The sequence below is a fragment of the Salvelinus fontinalis genome, chromosome 1 (assembly GCF_029448725.1).
Source record: "Salvelinus fontinalis isolate EN_2023a chromosome 1, ASM2944872v1, whole genome shotgun sequence".
NCBI lineage: Eukaryota > Metazoa > Chordata > Actinopteri > Salmoniformes > Salmonidae > Salvelinus > Salvelinus fontinalis.
Window position 1 is genome coordinate 41330451 of NC_074665.1, and position 25769 is coordinate 41356219.

General features: G+C 42.7%; 2 protein-coding genes across 3 annotated transcripts in view; both read right to left on the minus strand.

The window, feature by feature from the left end:
• The window catches only part of sult1st6 (sulfotransferase family 1, cytosolic sulfotransferase 6), a 35515-nt gene extending 32430 nt beyond the window's left edge, over window positions 1-3085 (minus strand). Inside the window, exon 1 of the mRNA XM_055921519.1 lies at window positions 2258-3085. Coding sequence (XP_055777494.1) covers window positions 2258-2444 — 187 coding nt within the window. The 5' untranslated portion in view covers window positions 2445-3085. The remainder of the gene's footprint in view (window positions 1-2257) is intronic.
• A 153-nt stretch (window positions 3086-3238) lies between these two features.
• The window catches only part of LOC129854447 (WD repeat-containing protein 38-like), a 39896-nt gene continuing 17365 nt past the window's right edge, over window positions 3239-25769 (minus strand). The window contains exons 2-11 of one of the 2 annotated variants that reach the window (XM_055921497.1): window positions 20859-21199; window positions 19565-19649; window positions 19160-19289; window positions 8820-9045; window positions 8363-8471; window positions 7902-7933; window positions 7675-7774; window positions 5938-6003; window positions 5530-5622; window positions 3239-4109 (exon numbers count right to left, since the gene is read on the minus strand). In XM_055921497.1, the coding sequence (XP_055777472.1) occupies window positions 3954-4109; window positions 5530-5622; window positions 5938-6003; window positions 7675-7774; window positions 7902-7933; window positions 8363-8471; window positions 8820-9045; window positions 19160-19289; window positions 19565-19649; window positions 20859-21199 (1338 nt within the window). In that variant the 3' untranslated portion in view covers window positions 3239-3953. The remainder of the gene's footprint in view (window positions 4110-5529; window positions 5623-5937; window positions 6004-7674; window positions 7775-7901; window positions 7934-8362; window positions 8472-8819; window positions 9046-19159; window positions 19290-19564; window positions 19650-20858; window positions 21200-25769) is intronic. The other variant, XM_055921506.1, reaches the window with a different exon arrangement.

Below are 25769 nucleotides of genomic sequence, written 5' to 3' on the forward strand. Positions count from 1 at the left end.
ACAGACATAAATACTCCTCCTCCTCAGATGATCCCACAGGTGAAGATGTGGAGGTCCTGGACTGGCATGGTTACACGTGGTCTGCAGTTGTAAGGCCGGTTGGCTGTACTGCAAAAATCTCTAAAACAACGTTGGAGGCGGCTTATGGTAGAGAAATTAACATTCAATTATCTGGCAACAACTCTGTTGGACATTCCTGCAGTCAGTGTAACGGATGTGAAATGGCTAGCTAGTTAGCGGTGGTGCGCGCTAGCAGCCTTTCAGTCGGTTACGTCACTTGCTCTGAAACCTAGAAGTAGTGGTTCCCCTTGCTTTGCAAGGGCCGCGGCTTTTGTGGAGCGATGGGTAACAACGCTTTGTGGGTGACTATTGTTGATGTGTGCAGAGGGTCCCTGGTTTGCGCCCGGGTCGGGGCGAGGGGACGGACGTAAAGTTAAACTGTTACATTGATGCTGTTGACCCGGATCACTGGTTGCTGCGGAAAAGGAGGAGGTCGAAAGGGGGGTGAGTGTAACGGATGTGAAATGGCTAGCTAGTTAGCGGTGGTGCGCGCTAACAGCCTTTCAGTCGGTTACGTCACTTGCTCTGAAACCTAGAAGTAGTGGTTCCCCTTGCCCTGCAAGGGCAGCGGCTTTTGTGGAGCGATGGGTAACGACGCTTTGTGGGTGACTATTGTTGATGTGTGCAGAGGGTCCCTGGTTTGCGCCCGGGTCGGGGCGAGGGGACGGACGTAAAGTTAAACTGTTACATTGATGCTGTTGACCCGGATCACTGGTTGCTGCGGAAAAGGAGGAGGTCGAAAGGGGGGTGAGTGTCACGGATGTGAAATGGCTAGCTAGTTAGCGGTGGTGCGCGCTAACAGCCTTTCAGTCGGTTACGTCACTTGCTCTGAAACCTAGAAGTAGTGGTTCCCCTTGCCCTGCAAGGGCCGCGGCTTTTGTGGAGCGATGGGTAATGATGCTTCGTGGGTGACTGTTGTTGATGTGTGCAGAGGGTCCCTGGTTCGCGCCCGGGTCGGGGCGAGGGGACGGACTAAAGTTAAACTGTTATATCAGCATCCCAATTGCACGCTCCCTCAACATGAGACATCTGTGGCATTGTGTTGTGTAATAAAACAGCACATTTTAGAGTGGCCAATTGTTGTCCCCAGCACAAGGTGCACCTGTGTAATGATCATGCTGTTTAATCAGCTTTTTGGTTTGCCACACCTGTCAGGTGGAAGGATTATTTTGGCAAAGGAGAAATGCTCACTAACAGGGATGTATTTAACAAATGTGTGCTTAAAATGGGAACAACACTTTACATGTTGCATTTATATTTTTGTTCAGTATAGAATCAATACCAAGGTGCATTGAAGCTGTTCTGGCTTGTGGTGGCCCAACGACCTATGAAGACACTTGATGTTGGTGTTTCCTTTATTTTGTCAGTTACCTGTATGTTTCTCACTTATGGGTGGCACAAATTGAGATATGGGGGAGGGAAATAGGCAGGGTATACGAAAATGAAATACTGTAGTATTACTATAATAAAACAACTGTAGTTTTTCTGCGGGCTGTAATGTTTTTGCGAACATTACTGTAGTACAGTGTTATTCTTTTACCTATTTTACGTAGTAAGTACTACACAAGATCAAGGGATACTACAGTGTGAAGTATAGTATTGTACAGTATACTACAGAATCATATAGTAAATACTGTAGTATTCTGTAGAAAAGTATTTTTTTCATGTGGGTAGTCTTCTGTTGAGATACTGTAACTCCACGACGTCTCCCAGGTTAAGAAGATCAAGCTATGAACCACAATCCAAAATCAATGAAAAGGATAAGCACCTTTTTGTTTTCAGGATTCGCTGTGCTTTTTGAGGCATATAGCTAGCACAGGAGGCACCTTCATTTGGGAGGACGGGCTCATAGTAATGGCTGGAATGGAATTATTGGAACAGTATCAAACACATGATTTACATGCGTTTGACACCATTCCATTAACTCCATTCCAGCCATTATTATGTCCTCCCCTCAACAGCCTCCTGTGAAGCTAGCTCTAGACAACCGATGCCGTGGTGTGTGGACTCATCTTGGCGTTCGACTACTTTTAAGGTCTCAAGGTATCTGACAAACGTTGATTTCATACTTGTCCCTTTGATCTAGCCTGGTTAAACCAGACTGAACCCTATGACCGCATCATTATGGTTTAACCAGGCTACCTTTAATCATCTGTGAATGACAAAATGACAAAATAAATAACCTCTTTCCAGTTACCTGCTTTGGGGTAGGTGGCAATGAGGAGATCGGAGGGATCGGGGCGGAAGGCCTGGATAGAGTCCCAGTTGTGGACAATGTGGCACATGAGAGGGACCCCTTGGATCTTGATCAGGGGGAAGCGGTAGAATGCGTCACCCGCTGCCATGATGGCCTCGCTAAACGACGGCTCTTCTGTCCCAGCCATGACTTCAAATTCCTCCACGAGGAAGCAGAAGCGCAAGCAGACCACAATGAGACCAAGAGAAGACCACAGGGAGCCCAAGAACGTAAAAGTGTTTAAGTCCGGTATTCTGCTTTTCTTCTTGGAGTGGTTGGTCCTCTTTGTCAGTATGCACAGTACGTTGACTTGCTTGTTCTTCTCTCTGTATCACTCTAGCTTTCTAACTTCTCTCTCTATGCAAGACCTCTCACTTACTTTTGTTTATCCTAAATAGCTTTCTCTGTATCTCTTGTCTTCTGAAGACGTGAAAAGCACAGAAGAGCATACGGGATCTGTCTATACCTGTCTCTAGCTGCTGTAGATTACGGCGTCTGCTCTCAAACTAGTCTTTGTCTTCTCTCTCATCTCTCTCTCTCTCTCTCTCTCTCGCTCTCTCTTTCTCTCTCTCTCTCTCTGATTTGACAATATGATCTTACTCCCTTCTTACTATCCCTATCTCCTAGAATATTTGTCTAGGTCCAAAGTGTTCTCTCCCTTCTCCTACTCTGTTTCTAACCTCCTCCCTCTGGCTGAGTGCTGTCTGCCTGCTCTGAGCTCTATCCCGGTGTAAGCCATTCGGACTTCCTATACTAAAAGTGCCCTTATGTAATTCCCCAGGCCAGACTGAATTCCACTTTTTTTTTTATACCAGTGAATCTGGAGTTCGAGGGAGGGACCAGGGAGTGTCTAGAACTATCTGTTCCAAACAGAGAAGTTAGCCAAATATCTCAGGTTGCTATAGTCTAACTAAGAAATAAACAAAAGACAGCACAAGAATATTTGATTGACATAGATTAGTTTAATTAGATAAGTATTCACTTTTTATATTATGGCTGCTTTAAAATTCCATTGTTCTTTGTCTAATCTCCTGCTCACACACACATTTTACAGATCCCTTGGATGCACTCTTATGAAACGTTGAAGCCTGCTAGTTTGCAAACACTCCCTAAAGTTAGTTAACTTTGGACTTATGTCCTATAGTTGTCTAGTCTTGTGAGCCAATGACTGGAGCAACAGGCCTCACGCACTTTGGCAGTCAACATTTTTTCACAAAAGTCTGCTCTCATGTGTCCGTACTCACACTGCATTGTTGAAATATATCCACATGCACAAGACATAGTTCAATGTCTTATATATAAAAAGAGTGTAAGTTCTGTAACTCAACATCAAGTAATAAAAGCAGAATTAACAACAGTAAGTTTAGAGGGAGACTAAAACAAAATACTGTTGCTTACATGCAGGATATGAATGTTGAAGAGCTTTAGCAAATATGAATACAACATTAAATAATTTGGTACCTCTTGCATTACATTTGAGTTAAGTAACCAAAAAAAAAAAGTTTTAGAATTATTATTATTATATATATTTTTTTTACTAAAACAAGTTTACATCTTTACATTCAGGACATGTAAACCAAAACGTAATATTTTGCGTTAGTTAAACACACAGCAACCGACAACCGAACGGTGCCGTTGAATGTTAATTAATTTCTCCTTAGAGGCCCTGCTTTTTGGAATGCTGCTGACCATCTCGCTCCAGCAGATACACACTGGTCCCAGAAGTGGCTGCGATCAGGCCTGTCCACTTCCCCGCCAGACACACGGACGAGCCGAACACGGCCGAGGAAAGGCCCAGCAACCTGGACTCAGTCTGAGTGGGAAGGGAGAGGGAGAGGAGGGAGAGCAAGGGGGAGAAATAGAAAGAGGGAGGGTGAGGAGGAGGAAGAAGGGGAGGAAGAGTAAAAGAGAGACAAATAAAGACAGAAATAGAAAGAGGTGGTTTAACAATATTAGATTTCTATGAATTCATAATTCTATAAATTTCTTCATTGTTGATTTGAACAAATATATGTATTTCCATGCATTAATAGGACAAAGAAGTGCCATTGATTACCAGAGCAGAACAATGGTGAAGGACCTTGATGTGATTACATTGAGCAGTGTCACCGGCCACATCATCATGATGATGCAAAAAGCATCATATAATGCAAAACGCATCATTCCAATATCTTGAAAACTTGACTGCTGACACGCAAAACATTTTGGGACTGTATTATCAGTGGATCAATGAAAAAAAAAGGAATTTTCTTTTGAGTGGATTGTCCCTTTAACCTTTGATTGATGGAGCCATTTTCTTTTTTACTATAACATCAGAGGGTATAACAACAACATGCTGTAGGAGGAAGGTAAACAGTAGCTAGCTAAGAGGTGCCCATTGTAAAATGGCAAGTAAACTGTTGAGTGCCATTTTTGGTTTATAAAGTGCAAAAATAAATATTTTATCGCTTCTCTCAGTTTTGCTTATTGTACACTGCTCAAAAAAATAAAGGGAACACTTAAATAACACAATGTAACTCCAAATCACACTTCTGTGAAATCAAACTGTCCACTTAGGAAGCAACACTGATTGACAATAAATTGCACATGCTGTTGTGCAAATGGAATAGACAAAAGGTGGAAATTATAGGCAATTAGCAAGACACCCCCAATAAAGGAGTGATTCTGCAGGTGGTGACCACAGACCACTTCTCAGTTCCTATGCTTCCTGGCTGATGTTTTGGTCACTTTTGAATGCTGGCGGTGCTCTCACTCTAGTGGTAACATGAGACGGAGTCTACAACCCACACAAGTGGCTCAGGTAGTGCAGCTCATCCAGGATGGCACATCAATGCGAGCTGTGGCAAGAAGGTTTGCTGTGTCTGTCAGCGTAGTGTCCAGAGCATGGAGGCGCTACCAGGAGACAGGCCAGTACATCAGGAGAGGTGGAGGAGGCCGTAGGAGGGCAACAACCCACCAGCAGGACCGCTACCTCCGCCTTTGTGCAAGGAGTAGCACTGCCAGAGCCCTGCAAAATGACCTCCAGCAGGCCACAAATAGTGGCGAATTTGCCAATATTGGTGTTCTCTGGCAAATGCCAAACGTCCTGCACGGTGTTGGGCTGTAAGCACAACCCCCACCTGTGGACGTCGGGCCCTCATACCACCCTCATGGAGTCTGTTTCTGACCGTTTGAGCAGACACATGCACATTTGTGGCTACTTTATACTGTACCTAAAATACCAATATACTAACCGTCATAGTCCACCGGTTGATGACTCTCAGCATATTTGATTGGCTCCCAGCGGCCACGATATGATCCTGGCCAAGCCAATGGCATGTGTAGATCTGTGTGAACAACAATTTTACACAAGCACTTTTAGAACAAATCATTCCAGAACGGGTCTTTGGGTGTCCCAATGGGATAACCCGTTGAAGAACCATTGTGTTTTCCAGGTAGAACCTTTTTGGTTCCATGTAGAACCCTGTGTGGAAAGGGTTCTACATGGAATCGAAAACGGTTGTACGTGGAACCCAAAAAGGGTTATTCAAAGGGCTCTCCCATGGGGACAGCCGAAAAACCTGATTAAGTTCTAGATATAACCTTTGGAATAGTAGTTGAGGTTTAGATAATTTTTTGTGTGGCTATATTGATGGACTCACTTTGCTCTCTCCTTGGTAGTCATGTGGCACTTCAGTCACTTTCTGACCTGAGACATAATCCCAGATCTAAAAGAGAGAGAGAAAGAGTGCAAGAGAGAAATAAGTATGCACGCTATGCATATGCATGCATTGCAGCTGTCTTGTCTGCACCCACTTTGGCACCCAAATGTCCCAAAACATTGTGTAATAACCTATAGTTTTATGGTCATGTCCTGGTATCAATATGGAGATAATAATCACATTGATTAAAATAGGAAAACAATTGTTAACGTTTTGGTAAAGTTACAGTACCTGAACTGAGGGAAAATAATTTTGTATTAAGATGACAATAATAATATGTTGTCAAAGTCAGAGACAATGATTCCAGGATTATGTGACTTACTGTAACTAGACAGATCTCTAACCTTTAACCATGAGAAAAAGGTTACCCTAAACCTCTCAGTATGTACTGAATAAAATCTGATTACTTCTGGATGACTATCCTTGGTTAGCCTGCAACTGCCTTCTCAGTTTATGCTGCAAACAGATACACTGCGTATACAAAACATGAGAACACCTGCTCTTTTCATGACATAGACTGACCAGGTGAATCCAGGTGAAAGGTACAGTATGATCCCTTATTGATGTCACTTGTTAAATCCACTTCAATCAGTGTAGATGAAGGGGAGGAGACAGGTCAAACAAGGATTTCTAAGCCTTGAGACAATTGAGACATGGATTGTTTATGTGTGCCATTAAGAGGGTGAATGGGAAAGACAAAAAAATGTAAGTGCCTTTGAACATGGTACTGTGTGGTAGTGGGTGCCAGGTGCACCAGTTTGTGTCAAGAACTGCAACGCTGCTAGGTTTTTCATGCTCAACAGTTTCCCGTGTGCATCAAGAATGGTGCACCACCCTAAGGACATCCAGCCAACTTCACACAACTGTGGGTAGCATTGGATTCAACATGGGCCAGCATCCCCGTGGAACGCTTTCGACACCTTCTAGAGCCCATTCCCTGACAAATTGAGGCTGTTCTGGGGGCAAAAGGGGGGGGGGGGGGGTGTGTTCCTTATGTTTGGTATATTCAGTGTAAATTCAATCTCTAAATAACCCTCCAGCAATCTTGGCCGTCACTATCTGGACAAGTATAAACCCAACCTATTTCTCTTCTTAAAATCTGATTTGAAACCTAACCCTAACCGTAATCCTAACCCTACACACACTGCTAACCTTATGCCTAACCCTATTCTTAAATTAAGACCAAAAAGCTTATTTTTGTTTTCATACATTTTAACCATATACACTGTAGCTAGTGGGAACCATCAATCTTGTGCAAGTGCTGGTTCAACTTCCTCCTGCATCTTCTTGATTTACTGGCGTCACGGCTAAGAGGTCAGCTGCACTGTTAATTTCCAGTGAAAGCTTTCCCAACCCACATTTTATTTGAAATAATTATTTTAAATACTATAACAGTTTAGTACACTGTTTCCCAACTCTGGTCCTTGAGTACCCCCAACAGTACATATTTCTGTTGTGGCCCTAGACAAGCACACCTGATTCTACTCGTCAAATAATCATCAAGCCCTTGACAAGTTGAATCAAGTGTTTTTTATTACATTTTTTACTGTAATATGTCTACACATTTTTCAAAAGTTATCTGGGCTGTGACTTAATTTTTGTATTCTGATTACGTCATCCCTGTTACATGTAATCCGTTACTACCCAACCCTGTTTGTTTGTTGCTGTTGTTGTCACCTCGAGTGCGTTGTCCTTCCTCCAGGAGCCAGACAGGATGTGATTGACAGCTGGGTCGATCTGAAGCGTGTCACCACACACGTGAGGACCCGAAAGCATCCTAAAAGCAGGGTAGACAAAGATAATGCCTGATAAAAATCTGTCCATGGCTAATCTGGATGCATACACCATAATCCTGACGCATAAACCATAATGATTGAAGACAAATAAAACAATTACAATTTTACCTGACAGAGTGCTGCTGTCTGGTATCCCAAAACTGTGAGAAGACAAATATTATCAGACAGATGTTTTAAATAAATTGAATTAATTGAATTGAATGACTTTCACTGGAAAAATAGCCTTGCTTGCCACGGCAGTTTCTAAATTGATCTCCTAAAACAGGGGTGTCAAACGAAATTCCTGGAGGGCCATGTGTCTGCAGGTTAGCACTCCTACCTTGTACTTCATTGATCAACTAATGTCATTGTCACCGCTCTAGGTCTTAACTGAATATGAATTTACAATAAATAACATAAATAACAAAAGCCAACAGATACACGGCCCTCCAGGAATCGAGTTTGACACCCCTGTCCTAGAACAAACGTTAGAATGCGGTCTCTAGTTACTAGACCAGACTAGTGTTTACAAACCACAAATCAAGCTTTTTAAGATTTGGGGATTTTATACAGTAAACTGCAATTGTTACCTGTATGGTGTTGTCCCAACCCCCAGAAATGAATTCTCTCTCCATCTCTGGGTGAAAAGTCACTGCGAAAACCCGAAAACAATGTCCATCCATAACTGTTCTTGTGGAGCTGAAAATAAAATGGTGGAAAATAAATACTGGTTGAAACAACGACCTAAAGTGACTCAAAATGTGTTTATTTTGGAAAGGAAGATCGGAGTTCCAACCTTAGCACATATTTTGTATTTATATGACAGCACACTGGAATAGACAGATGAGAAGTGCTAAAACAGAATTAGCACCCACTTCGCTAGGAGTATATTTGGTCCGGGGTCAGGGGGGCTAACCCCAACACCAGACTCAGGCACACTAAAATGTTTTATTTTAAATAATGATAAAATTGTCATAATGTTCCACATCAAGAAAAAAATCTATTGTAGAAAATGTGGTTTTCAGGGATTACTAATGTTTTACCCACCTGGCCTTGCAGGTCATCAGTCTCTGGTGAGTGGAGAGGTCATACAGATGAATGGCAGAGTCGGACCCCCCTGTGGCTGCTTTCTCTCCAGAGGGAGAGACGGAGAGAGAGAGGGTCTGTCTCTGTCCACCTCCTCCCTCTCCACCTCCAGTCTCCCCCACGTCTCTCACCCCCCACAAACACTCTCCTCCCCACACGTACCAGCTCCTCACAAGGCCGCTGGCATCTCGAGAAAGCGACACAGGAGAGAAGGAGTTGGTAATTGTCCATTTCAATACAGAGGAGAATCCTTATTTCTCCCATTGACATCGATGCATGATTATGTGTTAGTTAGTGGGATTCACCACACACAGTGCCTAGGGAAAGTACTCACACCCTTGCAGTTTTCACATTTTGCTGCTGTTAAGGAATTTAGCCTCAGCTGCAGCCCCACGCTAGGGAATACTGTGTGTGCGCTGAAGCTGAAAGCTAGATTGTGTCACTGGCGGTCGGGGGGGGGAACTTCATGCAGAGCTAACCATCAATGACTGGGTTTGTCTGTGGTCTGGGATCCAGGAGACCCAAAGTACGAAACATACTGTACATGAAATAGATACTTTTATAGTTTTCTGTATATTAGAGAATCCCAATGATGCATGTCTATCAATAGCGCTCTTTCAATCGGTCTATTTCAGTACAACATACTATGGGGAGTCGCACCCTCGCTGCTTCGGTTGAAGGATATACAATCATGCCTGACAAGGCCACCTTCCACAGGTGATAAGCATGAGGCTTGGATTCATTCCTTCAATTATTCCTTTCTTCACGTCGGTGTGAACAAGAACGATTTACGCTAGTAAAACAAACAATTGGAAAACTAGATTGTTTTATAGTGGTAGAGTGTGCTCAGCCCCTGGACGTTGTGTGCTGAATTTTGTACTTGTTTTCATAAGTCTTCTAATCACAAACAATTACTTATTCTTCAATTTGTTGGTGCAATGAGTAATATGGCTAAGAAAACGACAGAGACGACGATGGCTACAAGCTGGGTTCGGGGTCGAGATGATGTCCCCAGTCATGTGACTATAACATTTCTCTGAAAGACACTCATGATCTATGTATAGATCTATGTATAGTTTGTCTTGGCTTGGAACACTCTCAGGCAGCCCTCGCTCGAACCATTCTCATTGTGCATTGCCACGTACTGCGTACAAGCTCTTTGGAAAGATTTCTTGAGAAATCTTGGAAATACCGATGGTGACTTTCCTTTCCCGGATGCCGGCACCTCGGCCTAGCCGAGGTGCAGGAAGCAGAGTTGGATTGGTGGTCGGAGCAAAGGACTTGTCTAACTGGGCGTGGGGTATGTGGTGGCTGCCCGCTCCCAACCTGGCTCCTGTGCGATCTGGGGTATGGGAGGCTACTCAAAGAGATAGCGCCAACACTGCAGTAATACCTAGCAATATTTTTTTTTAAACAATTCACATAATCCAAAAATTATTACATGTTTTTATTAAGAAATATCAGAACGATGTTAGAGACTGGAATACAAATATATACATAAATATATATATATATATATATATAATGTATATAAACAACATATAATGGTGTGTATAGACAGTATACGTACAACAGTAGTTATATAGGATGAGACATGACTAGAATAAAGTATTTAGAGTGCATTTGGAAATACTTTTTCCACATTTTTTTACGTTACAGCCTTATTCAAAAATGTATGATTTTTTCCCCCCTCATCAGTCTAGAAACAATACCCCATAATGACAAAGCAAAAACAGTTTTTTGAAATCTTTACAAAATGTATAAAGAATAAAAACAGAAATATCACATTTACATACATATTCAGACCCTTTACTCAGTACTTTGTTGAAGCACCTTTGGCAATTACGGCCTCGAGTCTTCTTGGGTATGACGCTACAAACTTGGCACACCTGCATTTGGGGAGTTTCTCCCATTCCTGTCTGCAGATCGTCTCAAACTCTTTCAGGTTGGATGGGGAGCGTTACTGCACAGCTATTTTCAGGTCTCTCCAGAGATGTTTGATTGGATTCAAGTCCGGGCTCTGGCTGGGCCACTCAAGGACATTCAGAGACTTGTCTTGAAGCCACTCCTGCGTTATCTTGGCTGTGTGATTCGGGTCATTGTCTTGTTGGAACGTGAACCTTCCCCCAGTCTGAGGTCCTGAGCACTCTGGAGCAGGTTTCATCAATGATCTCTCTGTACTTCGCTCCGTTCATCTTCACCTCCATCCTGACTAGTCTCCCAGTCCCTGCCGCTGAAAAACATCCTCACAGCATGATGCTGCCACCATCATGCTTCACCGTAGAGATGGTGCCAGGTTTTCTCCAGACGTGATGCCTGGCATTCAGGCCAAAGAGTTCAATCTTGGTTTCATCAGACCAGAGAATCTTGTTTCTCATTGTCTGAGAGTCTTTAGGTGTCTTTTGGCAAACTCCAAGCGGGCTGTCATGTGTATTTTACTGAGGAGTGGATTCAGTCTGGCCACTCTACCATAAAGAGCTGATGGTGGAGTGCTGCAGAGATAGTTATCCTTCTGGAAGTTTTTCCCATCTCCACAGAGGAACTCTAGAGTTCCGTCAGAGTGACCATCGGGTTCTTGGTCACCTCCCTGACTAAGGCCCTTCTCCCCCAGTTGCTCAGTTTGGCCAGGCGGCCTGCTCTAGGAAGAGTATTGGTGGTTCCAAACTTTTTCCATTTAAGAATGATGGAGGCCACTGTGTTCTTGGAGACCTTCAATGCCACAGAAATTGTTTGGTACCCTTCCCCAGATCTGTGCCTCGAACACAATCCTGCCTTGGAGCTCTACAGACAATTCCTTCGACCTCATTGCTTGGTTTTTGCTCTGACATGCACTGTCAACTGTGGACCTTAAACTGTTGGGTTCTGAGAATACGAAAATAAACTTATTCATGTCACTAATGGAGTGCTGTGGTTTAGAGGGTCTACACCAGAAGTTAATGGTTATAGGAGGAAGGTATATAATGTGTGCAATTAAGCTTGGAATGTGTTGAGTGCAGGGAAGCGATTACATCTGGCAGGCATTGATAAGGGGAGAGAGCCATGGATTAGTGATGGAGCTGTATTGATGTATTGATCCTCTGGGAATAATAAACTTGGTTAAGCTTTCATAGTTTTCATAGAGTTTTTTACTACGAATTAGAACCTAACAATAGACAGGTGTGTGCCTTTCCAAATCATGTCTAATCAATTTAATTTACCACAGGTGGAGACCAATCAAGTTATAGAAACATCTCAAGGATGATCAATGAAAACAATTTTGAGTCTCATAACAAAGGGTCTGAATATGTACAGGTGAAGGTTCGAAGTTTACATACACCTTAGCCAAATACATTTAAACTCAGTTGTTCACAATTCCTGACATTTAATCCTAGTAAACATTCCCTGCCTTAGGTCAGTTAGGATCACCACCTTATTTTAAGAATGTGAAATGTCAGAATAATAGCAGAGAGAATGATTTATTTCAGCTTTCTTTCTTTCATCACATTCTCAGTGGGTCAGAAGTTTACATACACTAAATTAGTATTTGGTAGCATTGCCTTTAAATTGTTTAACTTGGTTCAAACGTTTCGGGTAGCCTTCCACAAGCTTCCCATAATAAGTTGGGTGAATTTTGGCCCATTCCTCCTGACCTCCAGCTGGTGTAACTGAGTCAGGTTTTTAGGCCTCTTTGCTTGCACACTTTTTCAGTTCTGCCCACAAATGTTCTATGGGATTGAGGTCAAGGCTTTGTGATGGCCACTCCAATACCTTGACTTTGTTATCCTTAAGCCATTGTGCCACAACTTTGGAAGTATGCTTGGGGTCATTGTCCATTTGGAAGACCCATTTGCGACAAAGCTTTAACTTCCTGACTGATGTCTTGAGAATTTGTTTCAATATATCCACATACTTTTCCATCCTCATGATGCCATTTATTTTGTGAAGTGCACCAGTCCCTCCTGCAGCAAAGCACCCCCACAACAAGATGCTGCCACCCCCATGCTTCACGGTTGGGATGGTGTTCTTCGGCTTGCAAGCCTCACCCTTTTTACTCCAAACATAACGATGGTCATTATGGCCAAACAGTTCTATTTTTGTTTCATTAGACCAGAGGACATTTCTCCAAAAAATACTATCTTTGTCCCCATGTGCAGTTGCAAACCGTAGTCTGGCTTTTTCATGGCAGTTTGGAGCAGTGGCTTCTTCCTTGCTGAGCAGCCTTTCAGGTTATGTCGATTTAGGACTTGTTTTACTGTGGATATAGATACCTTTGTACCTGTTTCCTCCAGCATCTTCACAAGGTCCTTTGCTGTTGCTCCGCGATTGATTTGAAATTTTCACACCAAAGTACGTTAATCTCTAGGAGACAGAACACGTCTCCTCCCTGAGCGGTATGACGGCTGCATGGTCCCATGGTGTTTATACTTGCGTACTATTGTTTGTACAGATGAACGTGGTACCTTCAGGCGTTTGGAAATGGCTCCCAAGGATGAACCAGACTTGTGGAGGTCTGCAAAGGTCAAGCAAAGAGGCACTGAGTTTGAAGGTAGGCCTTGAAATACATCCACAGGTACACCTCCAATTGGCTCAAATGATGTCAATTAGCCTATCAGAAGCTTCTAAAGCCATGACATAATTTTCTGGAATTTTCCAAGCTGTTTAAAGGCACAGTCAACCATGATGTATATGGTTAAGATTTTCAGATATTACACGTTTCTAAGTTTGACAGAAAGTGTTTAAAGGCACAGTCATTTTAGTGTATGCAAACTTCCTGCCCACTGGAAATGTGATACAGTGAATTATAAGTGAAATAATCTGTCTGTAAACAATTTTTGGAATAATTACTTGTAGATGTAGACAAAGTAGATGTCCTAACCAACTTGCCAAAACTATAGTTTGTTAACAATAAATTTGTGGAGTGGTTGAAAAACGAGTTTTAATGACTCCAACCTAAGTGTATGTAAACTTCCGACTTCAACTGTAGGTGAAACCAGGCTAAACAAGTGCTGCGTAGTATGCTAGCCAGGTTGGCTACTCGCCGAGGCGAGCTAGCTATTACTAGCTATTCCTCCCTCCCCACAGTAGAGTTTCTGGGGTACAGTACATCTCTTATGTAGCGTTAAGTCGCTTGGTTATTTTAAACGGGCCTTGCTGTGGTCAAAGAGGCTAGCTAGCCTACCTTAGACTAAAAACCCTCCTGGCTAACGTCGGTTAACATGCTTAACTTCCAGCAAGTGAATCTTATTAGCTTCCCCCCAGCATTATGGCACCCCAATGCTATTTTCAATTCCTGGAGTTGGAGGAAGCGGGGTTTACTTGCACCTCCAATGAGGAAGCAGGTCCCGAGCACTTGGCTGGGGTAACCCCCAGAGCGAGGGGCATTGGCACGGGTCTGACTGAGCAGTGCGCCCCTCCCCCAAAAAATACTGTGACAACAGTGCCCCCACGTTTGGATATGGTCCAAATGGGGTACTATGTCAGCCATTGCCAGAGCCCCCTGTGCCTGTAAATAGGCCAGGCTTCATTCCGGCTATACAGTCTCACGGAAACACAACGTACAGTACCAGTTTGGACACACCTACTCATTCAAGGGTTTTTCTTTATTTTTTTACTATTTTCTACATTGTAGAATAATAGTGAAGACATCAAAACTATGAAATACCACACATGGAATCATGTAGTAACCAAAAAAGTGTTCAACAAATCAAAATATATTTTATATTTGAGATTCTTCAAAGTAGCCATCCTTTGCCTTGATGACAGCTTTGCACACTCTTGGCATTCTCTCAGCCAGCTTCATGAGGTAGTCACCTTGAATGCATTTCAATTAACAGGTGTGATTTGTTAAAAGTTCATATTTGCATTTGAGCCAATCAGTTGTGTTGTGAGAAGGTAGGGGTAGTATACAGAAGAAAGCCCTATTTGGTAAAAGATAAAGTCCATATTATGGCAATAACTCAAATAAGCAAAGAGAAACGACAGTCCATCATTACTTTAAGACATGAAGGTCAGTCAATCCGGAAAATTGCAAGAAAGTTTCTTCAAGTGCAGTGGCAAAAACCATCAAGCGCTATGATAAAACTGGCTCTCATTTGGACCGCCACAGGAAAGGAAGACCCAGAGTTACCTCTGCTGCAGAGGATAAGTTCATTAGAGTTAACTGCACCTCAGATTGCAGCCCAAATAAATGCTTCACAGAGTTCAAGTAATAGACACATCTCAACATCAACTGTTCGTAGGAAACTGCGTAAATCAGGCGTTGATGGTTGAATTGCTGGAAAGAAACCACTGCTGAAGGACACCAATAAAAAAAGACTTACTTGGGCCAAGAAACACAAGCAATGGACATTAGACTGGTGGAAATCTGTTCTTTGGTCTGATGAGTCCAAATTTGAGATTTTTGGTTCCAACCACTGTCTTTGTGAGACGCAGAGTAGGTAAACGGATGATCTCTGCATGTGTGGTTACCACCATGAAGCATGGAGGAAGAGGTGTGATGTGTTGGGATGCTTTGTCTGTGCTTTATTTAGAATTCTAGGCACACTTAACCAGCATGGCTATCACAGCATTCTGCAGCGATACACCATCCCATCCGGATTGCGCTTAGTAGTGGGACTATCATTTGTTTTTCAACAGGACAATGATCCAAAACACATCTCCAGGCTGTGTAAGGGGTATTTGACCAAGAAGGAGAGGGATGGAGTACTGCATCAGATTACCTGGCCTCCACAATCACCCGACCTCAACCCAATTGAGATGGTTTGGGATGAGTTGGACTGCAGAGTGAAGGAAAAGCAGCCAACAAGTGCTCAGCATATGTGGGAACTCCTTCAAGACTGTTGGAAAAGCCTTCCTCATGAAGCTGGTTGAGAGAATGCCAAGAGTGTGCAAAGCTGTCGTCAAGTCAAAGGGTGGCTACTTTGAATAATCTAAAATCTAAAATATGTGATTCCACATGTGTTATTTCATAGTTTTGATGTCTTCACTATCATTCTACAATGTAGAAAATAGTAAAAATAAAGAAAAACCCTTGAATGAGTAGGTGTGTCCAAACTTTTGACTGTTACTATATGTAAAAAAGCTTGTCCATGTTTAATGCTGCCCCCTCTGCTACCCCGCGTTCCACAGGGTTTAAGGGGTATATCAATCTCTCCAGTTTGGGAGTAATAAGTAGGGTCTCTGGCCACAAGGAGGCGTCCTTTCCCCATAGATGGTTCATTATTTGTATTCATTGCTGATTCCTGCCTGTAGCTCACTTGTCCCTATTAAGTGTTGTTAGGATTTGTGTTTATTGCACTATAACCCAATGCTATATCACATGTGATTGAATATTAGCAACTGTTGGCCTGGGCGCCTGGGTGTCTGTGTGTGTGTGCTGGAAGTAACAGTTAGCCCCAGATAAGTGTGCTGGGAAGCTGTGGTTAGCCTTGAGCGAGAACAGTGTGCTTTGTATGCAGGTGCAAATAGCTCAGACAATGTTGTTGCAGAGCTGTCTGACCTCAGTCTCTGGGGTGAGGGAGCGTAATCTGCACAGCAACAGCGCCGGACACCAAAGAGCGCCAAGAGGCTGGGACCAGTCTGAGCGCCTGCGATAGGCTGAGCAAAGTTTAAACCACGCTCAGCCTCTACTGTGATAGGCCAACAGACGGGTTTGAACTACGTCTGTCACAGTATAAGAACAGCTGTTTACTTACATTCTGCCAGTTCTCTGTTCTATCCTGCGAGGTGATACAGAGAACCCGTATATACGAAAATTGCATTTACCATTCATCGCTTGAGTTTAATAAAAATACTTAAAGTATATTCAGTGACTCTGAATCACATTTTGTCCTGATACCAGATTTGAATTGACGCAAATCCCTAATAGTGTCCAGTGATACAGGTTATGGGCTCTATGGGCGATTAGTTGTTGGTAGCGGAGTCGAGGGAACGAGCAGGGTTGGACACGACCACGCAATTATCCCACACACAGTCTCTGTGGTTCATATGATCCCTGAAATGAGCTGTCTGTTGTCAGCTCAATGCTTTTCATTCCTGGAAATTAAAGTCAATTATGATTCAACCCTGTATGTTAGATTAGAAGGGGTCAGTTTTTCAGAGCTGTCTCAGGGCTCCACGCTGACATTTTTACAAGAAGCACATGTACTCCTATGTCAAAAAATGTAGGCTCACACAAATAAATTTAGGAGCACAATGAAAGTATTTGAGGAAGAGTGTTTTTAGGATAAGAAATGACGAAAAGTGCATGAATAAACGTTTTGGGGAGTGTTCCACGCTCAATCAAGCACAATGTACCCTCAAATATTCAGTAATTTAGGTAAGACAAAAATGATCAGCTGCCCCTATGGATAAAGCAATCCTTCTGACCCCCCCCCCCCTTAAAAGATTTAGATGCACTATTGTAAAGTGGCTGTTCCACTGGATGTCATAAGGTGAATGCACCAATTTGTAAGTCGCTCTGGATAAGAGCGTCTGCTAAATGACTTAAATGTAAATGTAAATGTTAAGGGGTGGGCCGTTAGCGTGATGTGTCTGTCGAGATTCTCCAACATCTCTTCTCTTTGCTAATAGTTAAGCGAGCTCAAACTAACATTGACAAACAACCTAGCGTGTGACCAAAACGCTATAAAAAGCCAAGAAACATGAGGACAAAGTCACACTTTAGTAGACTTTCGGGTAAATTCAGCCCTTCACTCACAGTGCACCCAGCCCCGTTGCTGCATGAGTGGTGGTATACCTTGCGCACAAAACAACAGTGCCAGTGCTGTAAAATTCATTTGATGGGATTCACAGTTATTTTTGCGATTAGCTACCAGCTATGAGGCAAAACGTCAGAAATATTTTGAAAATAGCTAAGGCAGCATTTATTTTTGCTACAAATCACAACTTGCACATGTGCTCATACTTGTCTTTTTTAGTTTGCACACATCAATTTTTAGGCTCATTTGCGAGTAAAATAGCTACACTGTAGAGCCCTGTGTCTGTCCCATTACCGGAACGCATCTTCCAGCCTAAACCAAGTGAGGCTTGTTGTAACAACAGTACCCCCAAGTGGAACTGTCACTGATTGCCGGAGCCTGTGTACCCAGAGTGGGCCGGGCTTTAGGTAAACCATGGCACATAAACAGTTTTTTCAACCAAGTTCCACAGTGTTCACGGGTGTCACTAGTTAATGACTTTTTTTGCCATGTAGTAGTGTAGCTAACTACTGGAACTACACACTACTCTTTTTGTAAAAAAAAAAGTCTAGACAATCATTTTATTTATTTTTCGGCATCAGACCTGCCTAATTTTAACTTTTGTGTGTGTTTAATAGGCTAAATTACACATGATCTAAACATAGAGTATGACCCCAAAGTGATCTGTTCTTGCAATTTGTAGTTTATGACATTTCAGATTTACATATGATAATTTTTCACAAAGTAGTTTGGATGTAGTGAATTACTTTTTCTAAGTAACTTTAGTAGGTATACTATATTTTTCTTAAGGGTAGCTTTAGGGTAGCTTAACTTCTTCTAGTGTGAAGTAATTGGTAGCTTGGTAAACTATATTTTCAGAGTAGCTTCCCCAAAACATTGTGGAGGAGCAAAGCCGGATGCCAAGACATCCCGGATGTCATATCCTCACATATCTTTGCATACAATCATAGCACGAGTAACCTGCGTAACTTGTAAACACGAGTAATTGCTTACACATAACTATAAAAAGTCTGAAGTAAACAAGTGTTTTCCATCACCATGTGCCTCAAATCATACAGGATGCAGAATTGTCGGGCCGAGTAGGGGCGAGGGGACGCCATAAAGTTATACTGTTACACGGAACATCACTGTACCAGAAACATGACAAAGTAGCAGAACTCTCACCGTACTCATTGTTCAACTGAAAGTTGTATCAGCTTCATATCAATCAACGTTTGTAATGATGCATGTATACATCATTGAGAATGTCTAACTTGAGATTGAAGAAACATCATTTAGTACCATGCCCTTGCATCTACGATGTTTATTACTTAAACCACACCATGGCCTAAAGTCTTCTCTCTCTCCTGCCAAGAACGTATTAGAAATTACAGGTCTACAATGGCAGACATATTGATTGTACCCTTGAGTGCACTTAACTGCCTTGGTCTGAGGTGCTTCTCCCATTTTAGTCATTCTATTTCTATGAGTGTGTGACCCTTTAGGACAAGTGATGTTTGTTCAGGAGAGGGGCCCTCGGAGAGGGCTAAGATGTTTCACTCACAGCCAGGTCCACCCATTGACTTGAATTTGAATGTCCATTCTAGTAATTCTATTTCTATGGGAGTAAGATGTATTACTCACAGGTAGCCAGCAGGAGACAACGTGACTGGGAGCTCAGAGTGAATCGTAGTGCAGTAACTGGTAGAGAGGACAGAATGCTGCTGCTGTCCCTTAGTGTCTGTAGAAAATTCCCATTGTCCATACTGTAGAGCTGAAAAAGACAGATGGAGTTAAATTAATTCAGACGTCCCAAGGACGGATCTATAAGGACGGATCTATAATTTCTCATTCTCATACACGTCAATTGGTCGGCCACATATCAACGGGGTTGTGTTCATTAGGCAGGAAAAGGAAAAATATATTGTGGGGAGGTACTATCTGCACTTGTCCAATAAGAAACATTTGTATTCATTGTCCGGTGCAAAACGTTTTGTTACAGTGTGCCTTAATGAACATAAATCCAGAAAAGGTGTTCAAGTCCGATACCTTGATGGCTCCGTCACTCAGACCAACAGCCAACAGAGTCCCTTCATTGTTGAACTGGCACGTCATCACCTCACTCCCACACTCCCTGAGACATGGACAGAGAGATGGAGGTGGAGAAGGCCTTGTCAGTGCATATTGTGAAATGTTTGATGTAGACACACACACACACACAGACACACACAGAGTATTTTGTCATTTGTATAGTGCATTCAGAAAGTATTCAGAGCACTTTACTTTTTCCACATTTTGTTACATTACAGCCTTATTCTAAAATGGATTCAATAGTTTTCCCCCCTCATCAATCTACACACAATACCCCATAATGACAAAGCAAAAACAGGTTTTTAGTATTTTTTGCAAATGTATTAAAAATAAAAAAAACTGAAACATCACATTTAGATAAGTATTCAGACCCTTTACTCAGTACTTTGTTGAAGTACCTTTGGCAGTGATTACAGCCTCGAGTCTTCTTGGGTACAGCGCTAAAGCTTGGCACACTTGTATTTGGGGAGTTTCTACCATTCTTCTCTGCAGATCCCCTCAAGCTCTGTCAGGTTGGATGAGGAGCGTCGCTGCAGTTATTTTCAGGTCTCTCCAGAGATATTCGATGGGGTTCAAGTATGGGCTCTGGCTGGGCCACTCGAGGACATTCAGACTTGTCCCAAAGCCACTCTTGCGTTGTCTTGGCTGTGTGCTTAGGGTTGTTGTACTGTTGGAATGTGAACCTTCGCCCAGGTTGAGGTCCTGAGCGCTCTGGAGCAAATTTTCATGAAGGATCTCTCTGTACCTTGAACCGTTCATTTTTTGTATTTAATCCAGTTTAGAATAAGGCTGTAATCTAACACAATGTGGATTAAGTCAAGGGGTCTGAATACATTCTGAATGCACTGTATATGAAAGGCCTGAAAAAAATCACCATGTAATTTGTAACAGAAAATCTTCAAAATACTGAAAAAACGTTTCTACAAGGATTTTTTAATAGCGGATCACAATTTCTTGGGCCCTACAATCCCAAATGTAATGCATTGGTATCAGAAGTCTTATGGCACTATCGTGTGAGGCCATGAGAGGTGTTGGTGGATGAGTGGAGGAGCTTGAAAGAAAGCACTTCCAGAGCAAGGATAATGGGGTGAATTAGGTACAAAAGTAAAATCGACTTTTGTATTTTCTGTGTTTTAAAATACAAACACATTTTTGGCAACAATACTTTGTAGTTTATTTTAATAATTTGTTTGGATGGGTATCTCTGCGCACACACACACACACAGAGACACACAAGGCTTAACCTACTTACAACACAGAGTGAATGTGGAGCTCTCCTTTGGTTTTAGGCTGGGTGTGTGTAGTACTTATGTACACCTCTTCTTTATAGACATTGGTCTGTGGGCCTTTACCTATATCTCTCAATTCAGTGAGTTCTGGACCAGTTGTGGCACTCTCTTTATGTGTGTCTAATTCTGCTTCACTCTCTGCTTCTTCACTGTCAAGGTCAGTCTCAGATCCAGGGTCTGTGCTGGGGTCTGAGTCAAAGTCACTCAGCATGTAGCTATGACTGGGTTGTTTCGACTCTTCTTCACCATCACCATGAGCTTGAAAGACTCCTCTCCTGGAGCCTGCAGCGGCATTGTTAGACATCTGGATAGGAGAACATGAGACGTAATATAGATTTTCTTTATGAACTTTATAGATCAAAGGTATTTCTAAAGAAAAATGTACACAATAGCAGCTATGTTAACACTGCCATGTTGATCTGAGCCTTGCTGTTGGAAAACCACTTTAGACTACAGTGACTGACTTTCGGCTGTCACAGATGCACCTCCCCAACTTATGTCTACAGTCAGCTTCACTTTCCTTACTGCTCAAACACACCATTGCGATGAGCGAGCAAGGGGCCAGGGTTCCGGTATTGATCATGTTTGTGCACAAAACATCACTCACAGTCGAAGATATGAACATTTTATATTCATCTAATGTCTGCCATGTTTTTGGATTAAGTGATGTCGTTGTCGCAGCTCGCGCTGCTCCCTGTGCACACTGAGTGCTAATGCGTGTGTGAAGTTGGGTTGTGTAAATCGGATGCAATCCGGATATAGACGGTCCATGAATCAGCGAAAGTGAGTAGATCGCAATAAATTAGATTGTCACATGCGCCGAACACAACAGTGAAATGCTTACTGTCAAGCCTTTAACCAACAATGCCGTTTTAAGAAGAATAAGTATTAAGAAAGTATTTAATAAATAAACTGAAGTAAAAAATTCTAAAAAATTAATAAAAATTCAAGAGCAACAATAAAATAACAGTAACGACTCTATATACAGGGGGTACCGGTACAGAGTCAATGTGTGGGGGCACAGGTTAGTCAAGGTAATTGAGGTAATATGTACATGAAGGTAGAGGTAAAGTGACTATGTATAGATAATAAACAGAGAGTAGCAGCAGGGTAAAAATGGGAGGGGGGGGGATACAATGCAAATAGTTCAGGTAGCCATCTGATTAGTTGTGCAGGAGTCTTATGGCTTGGGGGTAGAAGCTGTTAAGAAGCCTTTTGTTCCTAAACTTTGCGTTCCGATACCGCTTGCTGTGCGATAGCAGAGAGAACAGTTTATGACTAGGGTGGCTGTCTTTGACAATTTTTAGAGCCTTCCTCTGACACCGCCCGGTATAGAGGTCCTGGATGGCAGGAAGCTTGGCCCCAATTATGTACTTGGCCGTACGCACTACCCTCTGTAGTGTCTTGTGGTCGGAGCCCGAGCAGTTGCCATACCAGGTGGTGATGCAACCAGTCAGGAGGCTCTCGATGGTGCAACTGTAGAACTTTTTGAGGATCTGGGGACCCATGCCAAATCTTTTCCGTATCCTGAGGGGGAATAGGTTTTGTTGTGCCCTCTTCACAACTGTCTTAGTGTGTTTGGACCATGATAGTTCGTTGGTGATGTGGACAACAAGGAACTTGAAGCTCTCAACCTGCTCCACTACAGCCCCGTCGATGAGAATGGGGGCATGCTCGGCCCTCCTTTTCCTGTAGTCCAAGATCACCTCCTTTGTCTTGATAATGTTGAGGGAGAAGTTGTTACCCTGGCACCACACTGCCAGGTCTCTGTCCTCCTCCCTATAGGCTGTCTCATCGCTGTCGTTGATCAGGCCTACCACGGTTGTGTCGTCACCAAACATAATGATGGTGTTGGAGTCGTGCTTGACCATGCAGTCATGGGTGAACAGGGAGGAAAGGAGGGGACTGAGCACGCACCCCTGAGGGGCCACCGTGTTGAGGATTTAAAATATATATACATATTTCACCTTTATTTAACTAGGCAAGTCATTTAAGAACAAATTCTTATTTACAATGACGGCTTACCAAAAAGCAAAAGGCTTCCTGCGGGAACAAGGGCCGGGATGAAAAATAAAAAATAAAATCGAAATATAGTACAAAACAGACATCGTGACAAGAGAGACACCACAACACTACATAAAGAGAGACCTAAGATGACAGCATAGCATGGCAGCAACACATGACAACACAGCATGGTAGCAACACAACATGACAACAACATGGTATCAACACAACATGGCAACAGCACAACATGATAGCAGCACAAAACATGGTACGAACATTATTGGGCACAGATGGCAACAGCACAAATGGCAAGAAGGTAGAGACAACAATACATCACGCAAAGCAGCCACAACTGTCAGTAAGAGTATCCAAGATTGAGTCTTGGAATGAAGAGATGGATATAAAACTGTCCAGTTTGAGTGTTTTTTTGCAGTTCGTTCCAGTCACTAGCTGCAGCGAACTGAAAAGAGGAGCAACCCAGGGATGTGTGTGCTTTGGGGACTTTTAACAGAATGTGACTGGCAGAACAGGTGTTGTATGTGGAGGATGAGGGCTACAGTAGGTATCTCAGATAGAGGGGAGTGAGACCTAAAAGGGTTTTATAAATAAGCATCAACCAGTGAGTCTTGCGATGGGTATACGGACATGACCAGTTTACAGAGGAGTATAGAGTGCAGTGATGTGTCCTATAAGGAGTATTGGTGGCAAATCTGATGACCGAATGGTAAAGAACATCTAGCCGAGAGCACCCTTACCTGCCGATCTATAAATTATGTCTCCGTAATCTAGCATGAGTAGGATGGTCATCTGAATCAGGGTTAGTTTGGCAGCTGGGGTGAAAGAGGAGCGATTACGATAGAGGAAACCAAGTCTAAATTTAACTTTAGCCTGCCACTTTGATATGTGCTGATAGAAGGACAGTGTACCTTCTAGCCATACTCCCAATTACTTGTATGAGGTGACCCCAAGACCTTTGTTTTCGAGGTGTTCAGAACAAGGTTAAGGGCAGAGAAAACTTGTTGGACACTAAGAAAGCTTTGTTGTAGAGTTTAACACAAAATCCGGGGAGGGGCCAGCTGAGTATAAGACTGTATCATCTGCATATAAATAGATGAGAGAGCTTCCTACTGCCTGAGCTATGTTGTTGATGTAAATTATGAAGAGCATGGGGCTTAGGATCAAGCATTGGAGTACTCCCTTGGTGACAGGCAGTGGCTGAGACAGCAGATGTTCTGATTGTTCAGATTGCATACCAGAGAGAATACTATAGACATCAAGAAAGCCAGTCAGTTGATTATGGACACGTTTTTCCAACACTTTTGATAACTAGGGCAAAATGGAAATTGGCCTATAACAGTTAGGATCAGCTTGATCTGCCCCTTTAAATAAAGGATGCACCGTGGCTGCCGTCCAAGCAATGGGAACCTCCCCAGAGAGGAGAAACAGGTTAAAAAGTTCAGAGCTAGGCTTGGCGATGATATGGGCAGCAACCTTAAAGAAGAAAGGGTCTAAACCATCTGACACAGATAGTTTTTTGGGGTCAAGTTTAAGGAGCTGCTTTAGCACCTCGGACTAAGTGACCACCTGCAGGGAGAAACTTTGTAGCGGGGGAGGGGAAAATACGGAGGAGCATCGGGGCTAGTCGCATTAGAAGGGCTGGGAGATGAGGAAATGTTGGACAGGCAAGGAGGCATGGCTGAGTCAAATATGAATGCTGACTTAAAACCTGATGAGGACAGGGGGTGCTGTTGTCACTTTTTCTGGAAAACGTGTCCAATTTAAACGGCTTCCTACTCAATTCTTGCTCGTACAATATGCATATTATTATTATTATTGGATAGAAAACACTCTCTAGTTTCTATAACCGTTGGAATTATGTCTCTGAGTGAAACAGAACTCATTCTACAGCACTTTCCCTGACATGGAGTGAGATTTCAGAAATCTTGGCCCCTGTTCCCAGGTCAGTTGTAAGGTCCCTGTAAATGCTATGAGGATACAAACACTGCCTACGTCTTCCTCTAGATGTCAGTAAGGGGTGACGCTTTGAATGGAGTCGATTGCGCAATCAGGGCCTGTATAAAACACCAATGACCGGAAGTAGCTTTCTTTTCGTCTCTGCGCCTGACGCACGATGGTCGTCGGACTTGCCTCCTTCCAAGCTGTTGTTTAGCCAGTAATATTTCTCCGGTCATGTTTTTACTCGTTATAGGTGTTAAAAACATCATAAGGTAGTTAATTTGAACCGTTTTATAGCAATTTATATCCGTTTAGGGCGATTTTATGGCATTTCTGTGTGATGCACTTTGAGGAGCTGGGCACTTTTCGAGTGCATGGTGAACGTTAGTGGCCATTTCGACGGGACAAGAGGACATCTTTCGACCAAAAGACGATTAGACCGGAGAAAGGATTCATTGCCCAAGATTCTGATGGAAGAACAGCTCATAGTAAGAACTATTTATGATAAAAAATCGTGTTTCTGTCGAAAAATGTTAAACGCTTATGCCGCCATTTTGTTTGGTGTAGCTTCGCTTTGGCGCAACCTGTATTGAAAAGTAAGGATAATTTAAAAAATGTAATTCAGCGATTGCATTAAGAACTAAATTGTCTATCAATCGCTGTCCACCCTGTATTTTTTAGTCAAGTTTATGAGTATTTATGTATAAGACTAGATCACTGTCTAATATGGTGCCCGACATTTTCTGACCAGCTTGGCTACTTATCTCATTGTATAACCACGATTTTGGTGGCTAAATATGCACATTTTCGAACAAACTCTATATGTATGTTGTAATATGATGTTACAGGAGTGTCATCTGAAGAATTCTGAGAAGGTTAGTGAAAAAATTAATACATTTTGGTGGTGATATGCT